Raw genomic sequence first — 12846 nt, forward strand, 5'->3', positions numbered from 1 at the left:
ATAATATTGTTGAAGTGCCATGGGTAGGGGCGCAACTACACATTATTCAGGTGGATGCGAAAACATAAATCGGCACCCCCCACGAAGGAGCGTAGAAACATACGCTCGCCTCCCCCCCAACCCCCCTCCTCCAGACGCCGATACGTTTAGGGTAAAACTCGCTACATTTACCCTGTTATGTGAGCGAGGTGAAGGAGCGTTAAGGCGCGCTGAAGTGTACGAGAAAACATAATCGGTGCGCCGATTCAAAACATCTACAATAATGATAGTAACATTAATGATAAAATAATTGTCAGTGCAAAGTAACCTACAAATTCTTTGGTGGGGGGCGGTGAGGGGACCTGGATTAGGGCTAGGGGGGCGCTGGCCCGAAAAAGGTTGAGAAACACTGAGGTAATTGCTCTTTTAAGCTTTATGTGACTGGTTTAAACAAACTACAGTTACAAATTTAATTAGTGTGGCCATTAAAATAAAGCTTACTAAAACTTTCAAATCAAAAACTTTCCTATTCCTCTTACATCAGTGCACCGCCATAGGCGGTGCAATAATATTAGCCTTTTTTATGTTTTTTTTTTTTTTTTTCAGGATAGTGAGCTACCCTGCACAGCAAGGCAGTTCACTAACATTAGCACAAACATTAGCATTTCATCACCCTTGACTATATGCTTCAAACGGTTTTCGGATCGCTCTTACAAATCCTGAACAGGAAGGAGATGTTCGGACTGCTTTGTTCAGAAAAACTAACTGCTTCAAACAGTTAGAATTCTGTTTCTCCCTTTGTGTCTCACTAACACGATAGTTGAGCTGCTCTTTAGAACTACAATGACTGAAGGTCAGAACTACAACATGGCGGAACTCACAAATAGCACACATTAGGGATGAGCTGGCATTTAGAGCTACTTGCTGTCTTTTAAATTATATAGCTGGATTAACCAAACCACAGTTACACATTGGATTAGTGCGGCTATTTAAAATGAAGCTTACTGAAAATTTCAAAATAAAAGCCTTGACATTTTTCACATCAGGTAATTGCTCTTTTAGGTTTATGTGACTGGTTTAAACAAACTAATGTTACACATTGAATTGGCGTGGTAGTTAAAATGAAGCTTACTTAAAAAGTTTCAAAATAAAAGTCTGCATATTCCTCTCAGGTTCGTGCACCGCCATAGGCGGTGCAATAATATTAGCCTTTTTTATGTTTTCTTTTCTCAGGATAGTGAACTGCCTTGCTGCGCAAGGCAGTTCATTAACATTAGCACAAACCTTAGCATTTCACTGCCCTTGACTAGCACTAGCCTTTTACCTAAAGTTAGCTTTAAGCTAATTTTCTTATTAATTAGACATGTTTAGTATACTGAATGGAGCAAGTAAAATTAAAACAACATGGTCGTGTTGCTCCACATACTACTGCCAGAATTTAGGCTAACATTAGTATATTGGCTAATTTTAGCTTATGCATTAATTTTAACATAATGAATGGTACAAGTACAGCTTACTCAACATGCTTCTGCCTCTCCACAGGTTATTGACTACATTGCAGCTTTCTTTAGCATTAATTTTAGCATCATAACGCTGGGTCTAAGTCAACCCATCATAAGCCGATGGGTCTATGCCCATCGGCTTATGATGGGCATGCCCTTTGGCATGCCCCTTTGTGCATGCCAAAGGGGCATGCACACTTTGGCATGCCCCTTAAAATTTCTGCAGGAATTTTCTAGTATTATATTATATTATATTATATTAGATTAGATTAGATTAGATTAGATTATTTAGATATTTAGGAGAACAGCAGTGCTAGAATGATGTTGAAGAAAAGTGAAGAAGCTGTGGTGAGATCTTCATTTAGTTTATTGAAATATGTATTAATTGTTTTTAATTATTAAATAAACTAAACGATTTTATTATGAGAGGAGCAGGTCAGGGAAGACGTAGGAGAGCCAGGTGGAGTTTCAGAGTGTGAATATATAAAAATTATATTAATTTCAATAAAACCAGAATGGAGAACAGGTAGAGACTGATGTCAGGTTGATTTCTTTCAACGTTTCAATATTTTTTTCATTATTTCCACACTATAAGGGTAATGGTTAGGAGGCAATAAGAAAAGTGCTTGAGGAGAGGGTTAAAAATACATTAGTGAAAATTTTTGCTACACGGTAAATAAAGTTGAGATGTATAATAATGTATACATCTGAAAATTAAGTTGTTTAAATTCTCATTCTGTATGATAAAAATATACTTTTTATATTTAGTTCACATTCTGACACTGTACATTACTGTAGTGTTTGTTGTAAATCCATGAATCCATGCAGGAACATCAGGCTGCAGAGAGTCAGAGGGAGGCAGAGACAGAAACACATAATAGTAGATATTTTAGTTAAATGTTTACGGCTGAAAATGACAGGAGAATAAAAACATTTAGGATTTTTGCTTCAGTGTTTTTTATGGATCATGTTTGGTAAGTTACTGAATGCAGAGCTGGAAAGTGAGACTGAGTTAACAGTGAGGGGCTAAGGGTCTGTTAGACGTGAAAAGTATAATTTTTATTTATTTTGTAGATCAAACTGTTGCACTGATGTAGAGAGATGTTCAAGAACAAAACTTGTTTTGTTTTTTAGATTTTATTTTCTATTTTTATTATTGGTCAAACTGCTGTATTGAGTTTAAAACTGCTGAGTCCTATTTTATGAGCTGTTTTCTACTTTGGTTTTAGAAAGAGGTAGAACCAATTCAATTAGCAGTCAATTTATATCTGCATTTTGACCAATAGTCAAATGTCTTTTGACCAATAATGCATATCACAATCTGTTAGCTTGTCTGTGCTACCAGAGTATTTATCTTGCTAGTTGTGAGGCAAATGCTAAAGTGAATGTTCATCCTTGAATGACGGTCATTATGCATAACTTTAATCTGATTATTGGATTGTTAATAGTAATATGTTAGAATACTTGTTACTGAAGCAAGGGTCAGATTAGAGTAACGCATTACTGATGTGTTGATGGCATAATTGTTTGACATTTCTGCTCAAGCTATTTACTGATCTGTCAGGTTTCCGATATGTGTCCCCCCAATGAGACGGTTTCCTACGCCCTTGGTTAGAATACTTTTAGTCAAAAGACAAAAAGTTGTCGTCCTACTTCATAAATGTAGTACTTTAATCATTAGAAATGTTCATACAGTCCGGGTACCAGAATGCTGACCAGGTCACAGATGGAGATCTGCTGCAGCCTCCAGACAGAGCTTCTTTGATTGATAGGAAAAACCTACATACTTTAGAGCAAACTTCTTCTTCTTTGGTTTTTACTGGCAGCTTACAGACTTAGTGGAGCAAACTTTACAAGCCATGTGCATAATAAGATGTCATTTAAAATAAAAAAGGCGCAAGAAAACATGTACAGTAATTAAACGTTTTTTTTTGGGCGAAGTCTAAATATGGAAATGTATAGAGGAATCGATGGCAAAAAGATTTCATTCTCCATTTTTAAGTTACAAATAACAAATATCTTTAGCTCATTGTGTGTGTGATCTGTTCCTGCAATATGACATTGGTGAGAACAAGTGTATTACCGACGCAAATATAGAACTTTGTAAATTTAATCCAAGTACAAAGAATTATCCTTCAAGCAAAGTCAACTAAACTGACTGCATGTGCTGCTGTAGTGTCGCTGCTGTAAAAATGTTTATGACAGCCGTAAATTAGATGTCATATTTAAATGATGTTACGCTCCTGGTGGAGATTTCAGGATCAACATGAAACAATGTTGCTGTGAAGCATTTGCCTCCTTACCGACTTCTTCTGCTTATGTTGGACTTCAGTGTTTCAGACCATCAGACATGCAAATATCAGACACAGATAACACTAGTAAATGGAAATGACAGTTTTCAAATGATGATTTTATTGTTTTTGAAAGAGAAAGGCTTTCGAATGTCAGAACGATAGAATCAGGAAACGACTTGATAAAGCCTGTGAGGTGAGATTTCACACCTTCAACTAAAGAAATTCAAGAATATCAGAGTAATTTCTAAATCTTTGAGACTCTTGCATACCATAGTGTCAGTGAGTTATTATCCTCCTACGAAGGACCCAGATTACTTCCAGGGTGAATCAGCAACACATCCAGCAGGTCACAAAAAACCAAGAGCATCTGAAGCACCACTGAATCCTCAGCTGCCTCAGTAAAGGTCAGAGTTCATGACTCCACAATATGTAATCGACTGAGCAAACATCCATGAAAATCCTTCTAACCTTGCCTCAAAAAAAAATGAAAAGAAAAACAACATATTGAAAGTCTTGATCCAGTCAAAGCCTGGACTTCTATCCCATCCTAATCCTATTGGTGACATGACCTTGAACTAACTGTTCAGGCTCAAGGACTGTCCAACATGTCTGAAGCTCTTAAAAATAAATCTGCAAAGAAGACTGGACCTAAAACCCCCAATGTGACGTAGTCTCTGTTTATTTATTTATTCATTCATTCATTCGTAACACCCTGTTAGGTGTTTCTTTGAGAGTTACTGTTTTTTACATTTTGATGTGCTTTATTCGTGCACAATGACATTAAAAAGAATTCTGATTCTGATTCTAAATAATTCTTCGGTTCAGGGGCATATTACGTTTTCCCATAAGGCCAAGCTGCTGTAGGCACCGTAGCGTCTGAAAAATACGAGTTGTGATTTGTACTGTTATCTTTGTTTAGTGATCTTGAAACAAAAGTGTGGCAGAAAGAATCTGTAAGGTGGGCAAATACTTTAATAGCTATGTGCAACCAGAAGATGATCCAGGATGAGATTGTTTTAATTTATGTTCTCAAGTAAATTGATAAATGTAGTGCAGCTGCAGCTGTAAATCCACCCTGGCTTGTGGTGAAATCAGCAGTTATTGAGCTACCATGTTCATAAGGTGCTTGCATGAGCCTCGCTGCTGGCTGCAGAAGCAAACGGTCAGCCCGTGTGTTAAGGTGTCTTTTCCCCCCTGCAGTGACTCTGTGTCCAGTGTCGGCTCTGTTGGCTCAAAGGACGTTGGAGAGGGCATTCGCTCCCGTAGAGGCGGCTCTCCCTACAGCAGCCAAGATGGCCGTCAGTCTGTCACTGACACCATGAGCAGCTACAGCTTCCGGTGAGGGTTCACAACATCCATACATCCAAGATGTACAATTAAAGAAACACATAACAAAATAATTCAACCTACTAAATTTACACAGTCTCTTTTTTTTGTCTTACAGTTTTACAATCTGTTAGAATAATGAAAATTATTTTTATAAATGTCTTTTAAAAGGAATTATGTGAAATTGATATTTTTTTTTTGTTTTACATCATGTTATGTAATGTCGTTCCCTTGTCAAAAACACCTTGAGTGTTGCTTTGATTCTTTCATGAATGTTTGAGAAATCCTTTAATCTCCATGGCAACCACTGAACTGTGTAAAACACCTGATTGGACCTAGCTCTGCCTTCACCAAGCTTCAGAGCTTCTGCCTCACAAAGCAGCCGACCCCTAGGACTCCTCCCACTCAGCTCCTTCAGACTAGCCATCAGCAATTAGCAAACACCTGGTGGAACGGTGGACCAGTATAGAAGCAACTCTGGTAAAAACGTTGTTAAAATAGAGGGGCCATGTTGTGATGACTTCCTGAAGGCGGAGTTTCAGACAGAGCAGGAGTTTCTTAAAGACACAGGAGCCTAATTTGAAGTTGTTAAATTACAAAGTCAATTTTCTTTTGATGTATACAGCATTGATGTAAAGTCACAACACAACACAAGTGATTGTCCACTGCTGATGTGTGCTGGTCCAGGAGAAGTGAATGCTGCAATCAGTGACTTGAGGCAATCTAAATTCAAATGAAAAAAAAAAAAAAAAAAACTGGGATTGGCTAAAGTAGGCAGGTCAAACCTTTAGGAAGACTGAAAAAAGGAAAACTGGACTCAAAACTGTCTATAATACTAGACAGGTACTATTATCAGTACCTGTCTATTATCAGGTACTGTAATAGACAGCTTTCTGTTATTCACTGCAGTTCTTGTTTGGACCCTGACGATGAGGGCTCTGAGGCCGGCGGTGTTGGTGCCACTGGCGGTGCCAGACATCTCAGCCGGGCTCCGTCCTCCTCGGCGCTGTCCGAGCTGCTGGACGGACTCCGGAAACGCAGGGCGAGCACAGAGGTGACGAACGGGGCTGGCAGCGCCGTCTCCCTTCCCATCTACCAAACCACCGGAGCCTCCACTCTCCGACGGAGGGCCTCGGGTCTTTCCCTTGGTCCGGCAGACGTCCAGGAGCTCCGGCCTGGCCCTGGCATCCTGAAACCGCCGTCTCCTCTGCTGCCGCGTGCCACCAGCTCTCGCTCTGTCGCCGACTCAGAGAAGCTCCCTCGCTTCAACTCGAGCAGCTCGGCCTCCTCGCTCCCATCCCTACCTCGCCTCTCCTCTCTGTCTTCTCTTGCCGCCCGCCATCCTCCTCCGTCCCTGTCCATCCCCGAGGAGGACCACGATGAGCCCCTGCGCTCGGCGGCCACTCCCTTCCAGCGCTTCCCGCAGCCGCTGCGGCGGTGCATGCTGGAGAGCATCACAGCTGCTGCGGACGGAGGCGAGGGTTTCCTTGGGTCAAAACCCATGGTCTTCCAGAACCGGCGTCTGACCGGCGGCTGCGATGACGCTGCCTCAGACATCCTGCCCGCTATCCGCAGGGCCCAGTCCACCAGCAGCCTGGCCAGCTCCATCAGAGGAACCAGGAGGGCGCTGAGCGTCCACTTCGGAGAGCTGCCCCCGTCCACGCGCAGCAGGAGGAGCTCTGAGACGGAGTCGTCCAGTTCAGGCGGGTCCGGGGGAAGCTCCCAGGGCAGCGGGCAGCGGCGGAGGCTGGAGCAACCGCAGGGACAGAGACTGGAGGCGGAGGGGAGTGAGGGGGGAGACGTGGCTTCAGTCATGAAGAAGTACCTGAGGAAGGAGGTCGACTGATGCAGGCCAGGTGAGCTGTAGACAGGAAATGGAGCGCCGGGTTTCCCTCATAAGCTTGGCGGGCCACCAGGCTGTACTTCCTCCCCCATCAGGCTGAGCATTGTTTGTTCGTTTTAAGTTGTTTATTTTTATGCACCAGGAACATTAACTGCATTTCTGCTACAATTTTGTTTATATTCTGCTGATGTTTAAGAAACACAACTTTGCAATTGTGGTGTTTCCATTAAATAAAAATGAAATTCAAATCACATCGAATCACATGTGAATAAACTTGTTCCCATGATAAGTTATTAAAGATTATGGCAGCAATGGATGTAAACAGTTACATGAGATTTATTCATAATACATCTGTGGTGCTAAGCTCATCTTCTGTCAGATAATCAGAGGAGACGTCAGCGTCTTATTCAGGTTTTGGAGCAATAGGCTACTTGGAAATAGTTTTGGAGAAATTGTACTTTTTGATTTTACATAAAAGTTATGGGTTCTACACACTAGAATGATACACAACTTTTTATGAACTGTGATTCTGTGAGCTCTAGTGGAGTCAGATGCAGCATCACCTCCTGCCTGTCCACCAGTAGTAACATCCAGCTGTGGATCACGTCACTTGTGTGATGTGAAAAAAGTTTCTTGATGCGGCCAGAAAAAAAGCACCTCAACATGAGTTTTTTTTTTTTTTTAATTGCTGTGTTTTCATCATGCAAATGTATGTTTATAACTTCATTTTGCACAATTCTAGAGTTGCAGACAGAACAGATGGATGAAGCTCGGTTTCAGTTGCTTTTGGACTGGTGCGTACCAGTTTCACCGTCCCTGCATCTGCCCGTTGGCCTCGCACGCTAATATTTCTAAATTACGACTCCAGTGAACCTTGGGAATTTTTTATAACTTTTAACATTTAACTCGGAAACATGGCTGGCCACTGGTGGACCGCCCTGCCTCCGGGCTTCACAGGTTTCCGGGGGAAACCCTGGAGTGGCGTCTGAGGGAACATTTTCATTCACACATCAGGTTATTCATGCATCAAATGACTTCAATATCTGGGCCATATTTCCCAAAAGCATCTTAAGCTGATTGAGAAATCCAGTGGAGGGATCACAGCTGAAGTCACACCAGCGCAGCATTTTATTTCTTCATGACTTAAAACAGGCAGGTCCCTGATCAACAAATGAGCCACCAGCTTTGGCTGTTGCTGATCCCACAGCATATTACTGTGTGCTAAAGATTTGCTTCTTTTTCTGTAAAATATTGAAGTTCCTCTGAATTCCATACTCACAGATTTCAGCGACTATATCAAATTCTCACAACTAATTGAAACCCATAATTTAGCTTATATTAGGAGTTGAACATCACGAGACCAAAAGAAATTTAAAAATTGTTTTTTTTGATTAATCACATTTTTTGATTTATGAAGATTTTATATGTGGAAAATTAGGATTTTTTTCACCAATGCACTTATTGTGTAGTGTAGGTCAACTCTACACTAAATTTATGTTTTTAATGACAAGAAAAAAAAGTCATATAACAAGAATACAGTCATAATACAATAAAGTGAAAGTAATATGAGTATAAAGTTTTAGTATTACCAGAATAAGATTATAATATTAGGAAAATAAAGTTTATCAGGACTCCAACATGAAAAATAACAAAACAATAAAAACCTAAAATGAGCAATAAGTGCATCTGGTAAAGTTATACTTTGTTTTTGGTTTTACAAATGAAGAAATATTTAATCTGTTAACACATTGGCATCAAATTATCAGTAGTAGGACTTTTAATGACGCATGGTGCAAACAAATATATCCGTGTGTGATTTTAATTTTGTTTCTTATTTAATGGAAACATAATTGGGAAGTTATGTTTTATTGACACAATATTGAGAAATGTTGCACACTTTTGTAATGGAAACTCAGCTAGTGAGAACCCACTGTACAGTTAAGTCGTTTCATATGAAGTACTCTGATTGGCTTTTATTTCAAGGCTAAAAATTCAACTTAAAAATATAACCAAAAACACATTTTTTTTGCAGATTTTTTTTTTAATCCAGCATATCCATGCATTTTTATTATTATTATTATTATTTTATTATTTTGCTTGAAGAATTATACAAATGTGTTTAGAACACAGCTCTAAGGAGAAAAATGTGATCGTTATCAGGGAAATGCAGCCATGATTATTTTGGCAGCGCTGCGCAGCAACCATCAGCCACGGCCATTAATCACATAACACAGAACAAAATAACTTCATTTTCTACCAAATGAGCTGCTCCTGCTGAGGGTCGGTGTAGCATGACTCAGGCTGAATTAAAGAGGCCTTTTTGTTTCCAGTCCCGGCTGAATATGAGGAGAGGTTCTCAGGTGGTAGACAGATCCGGGCCTGGGCTTGTATCATATCACACCTTGCTTTCACATCAGCCTCTGTTCTGACCATCATGTTCTTTTATGCTTTTTTTTTTTTTTTTAATATCCCATCAGCCTCCTCGTGTGTTGGCTCCCAGCTGTGAGCTTCAAAGAGACTTGCAGACCACAGGATGCTGAATGAATTGCTTTGGAAGTCAACGCTGACGCTTTAGACTCCTCATCCGGATATTAAAGCCACCGAGAAAAAATAAAACAAAAGCACACTCTCTGTATTTTCAAATACGTTCTGTTTGTACATGATTAAAAATGAATGAATGATTTTGGAGTTGTGTCTATGTGCATTTCTTACTTTGAGTCATTCATTTGAGTTTATTTGCATATTACTGTTCTTTTTCTTTTTTTTTTTTAAATCCTTTTTCATTCAGAAACATTTTCTTACACATATGCAAAATGTGCTTCACACTTAATGTGTGGAACTTTTACAAAGATGTTTTTTCCATATCTGTTCAACCTGTTACCATGTTGTGACAGTTTAGTATAAGAGATAATTTGTGAAAAAATATTGTTTCTCCCAATGTTACTATCGTGGTCCTCAAACAGGCACCGCTTCCGGTCAAAAACAACCAGTCAGAGCCAGGAGGAGGGTCTTAGAGCTGCTAATCACTCTATGTACGCTGCTCAATGTGCTAACGGTGGAAAAATAACTTACCATTACAGGAAAACCATTTATCTGCCGTCATCGGTGGCTATGCTAACTAGCCTCAACAGTTGTGGTGAACCAACTAGCGTAGCAAAGAGCAATAGTGAGTTTGAGAGTGATTGACAACAATAAGACCCTCCTCCTGGCTCTGATTGGTTGTTTCTGACTGAGTGGTGTGGCAAAAAAAACAAAGAGAACAAAAGTTATACTGCAGCTTTAGGGCCCCGTCTAAAAACACTTACAAATGCCTATTTTAATACTTCAAATACTCAGGAAACCATCTTGGCACTACAACAGAAGATAACTACAGTGTTCCTGATGGCCATTCTTGTCTTACTGCCAATCAGCATCAAGGTAAATGAATGGTGCTCCTGAATTGGCTGCTTTACAAACACCAGCTAACAGAAGGTCCAGCAGCCTTCAGGAAAACTGCCTTTCATGTCAAATATTTTAAATATACTGAACACAAAAAATCAGTGAGTAGGCAAATTTTCTACAAATAATTTGGAGTTTTCACAAAAAAAATCTAGGAATAGGTGAATTAACAAATTGAAGTCAGGTCTGGTGAATATGACTCAAATTGAACTTTTTTTAAAATTGAATTGTAGGAAACTGTCTGTGGTCTTATAGAATAAAATAAAATCATTTCCTGTCCCATGGTGGGGAAATTCAGCTGCAACAAGTTAAAGTGAAAGTTGTGATGTTCCATTGTCTTCATGATTGATTGAGTGTAAGGGTGCATGGTGGTTCAATGGCTTCATCAGTGAACACGCTTCAGTGAGTGTCTGGTTAGTGATCGAGTTGGTGTGGAGTGTTGTCCAATTTTGCTCTCAGCTTGGAGAACCTGCTCATCTGTGCTCCTGTCTGCTCAGGGTCATGTTCCACCAACACAATGTTGCGGTTCCTGCGTGTGGACTCTTTCACGTTGCTTTGCCAGAATGTACCAACTCTGATAACTAAGACTCCAGCTATCTCAAAAAACAGTAGCTGTTCCAGGAACATTTATTGTGTGTAATGTGATCTACTCTGGCTCTGGTTGGAGATGGTCTGGTGAAACCCAGACAGCTGTAACCGTCCATCCATCCATCCATCCATCCATCCATCCATCCATCCATCCATCCATCCATCCATCCATCCATTTTCTTCCGCTTATCCGGGGTCGGGTCGCGGGGGCAGCAGCTTCAGAAGGGAGGCCCAGACTTCCCTCTCCCCAGCCACTTCTTCCAGCTCCTCCGGGGGAATCCCAAGGCGTTCCCAGGCCAGCCGAGAGACTTAATCCCTCCAGCGTGTCCTGGGTCTTCCCCGAGGCCTCCTCCCGGTGGGACGTGCCCGGAACACCTCACCAGGGAGGCGTCCAGGAGGCATCCTTACCAGATGCCCGAGCCACCTCAACTGGCTCCTCTCAACGTGGAGGAGCAGCGGCTCTACTCTGAGTCCCTCCCGGATGACTGTAACCGTATGAAAGAGAACTCCTGCAAAAATAGTAGGGGAGCAACTTTTTTTTTTTTTTTTTCAGTTTTTTCTGTAACTAGAAAAATGTTAAAATATGTTGTATGCTGTGCTATCAAAGAGTCATATTAACAATGTTAGCTTAGCACAGAACAATTCTACGCAAGAGAAAAGGTTTTGGCTTAGAGTCACGGTGAATAATGAAGAGCTAACTTCACATTGTCTTCTGCATAATGACAATGAGCTTTGTACCCGTGTTATACCACATATTAATGTTTATGGAGTCACTTCATCGTATGTTATGGACAAATGAACTTTCATTTTTCATTGATGATTCAGTCCCATCTCTGCTGACATCTAAAGATTATTTTCCATCAGTGCCTGAATTTCAAATATTAAAGGTGCAGCGCTGCAAGACTCAAAAATGCTGCACTGTGGGATTAAGAGTAAAATATATTGAAGAACTCCAGCAGCAGCTATCAGAGATGAAACTCTTAGACTGCATATATTTATTCACTATATTTATTCACTCTTACAGTCTATCTGTAAGCATAGAGCTTCTGGATGCACACTTGGATTATGCCTACAACATGTTGAGCATTACGTCCTTCTTGTTTAAATGGTTTTACAAAGGAAGCTCATTGTTTAGCACGTCGAAGTGACGCAGGGTGTCATACAGCTGAGTTTGCTGATTGGCCAAAAGTCTTGACCTATTTATCCCAGGAGGTTTTTCAGGATTTCCGACTAGTTGAAAGTGAATGTACATGCTGCACAGAGCTTATGGATAGACAGAATTCATTGTTTATCACAGACATTAAAACCTATTCAAAGTACAAACAAATGTATAATTCATTTTGAGTCCACGTATGAGGACAGTAAGTGACGATGTGAAGGTAAAGTGAAACTCCTTGTTTTTTCGTACAAACCTGGCAACTAAAACAGATTCTATTCCAATTTCAAAAGGCCCATCCATCCATCTATCCGTCCATCCATCCATCCATCCATCCATCCATCCATCCATCCATCCATCCATCATCTTGAAAGATTGTTTTGTTAGACTAACAGGTCCAGAAGAGAAACCCAAATATCCTCATGCTTAATCAAATTATATTTGTCTGACAATAAAATTAGTTCATGTTTGAATGTAACAAAATAAAGTAAAACAAGAAATCTATAAGGACCCGTATACTTTTCATAACACTGTTGTACTTCTGTGGCAGCATTCTGTGGAAAGCAATGAATGCGCCGCGGAACAACGAGCGCTCATTAGGAGCTGAACAGCTGCACATTATGGACGCCACATCGGTGGAGGAGCGTCCGTCCTCTGTGATTGCATCCCCGCTGCATCAGATCCTCTCAGCTCCATCCGGACTGAGCAGGAGTCCCGTTC

The 12846-nt window shown here is 40.5% G+C and overlaps 1 protein-coding gene across 2 annotated transcripts in view; it reads left to right on the forward strand.

The window, feature by feature from the left end:
• The window catches only part of myo18b (myosin XVIIIB), a 61730-nt gene extending 52098 nt beyond the window's left edge, over nucleotides 1–9632 (forward strand). For both annotated transcript variants that reach the window (XM_008423197.2, XM_008423198.2), the window contains 3 exons: nucleotides 4976–5113; nucleotides 6011–6957; nucleotides 9422–9632. In XM_008423197.2, the coding sequence (XP_008421419.1) occupies nucleotides 4976–5113; nucleotides 6011–6947 (1075 nt within the window). In that variant the 3' untranslated portion in view covers nucleotides 6948–6957; nucleotides 9422–9632. The remainder of the gene's footprint in view (nucleotides 1–4975; nucleotides 5114–6010; nucleotides 6958–9421) is intronic.
• Nucleotides 9633–12846: the final 3214 nt, after the last annotated feature.

Source organism: Poecilia reticulata, linkage group LG12 (assembly GCF_000633615.1).
Source record: "Poecilia reticulata strain Guanapo linkage group LG12, Guppy_female_1.0+MT, whole genome shotgun sequence".
In the NCBI taxonomy this organism is placed as follows: domain Eukaryota; kingdom Metazoa; phylum Chordata; class Actinopteri; order Cyprinodontiformes; family Poeciliidae; genus Poecilia; species Poecilia reticulata.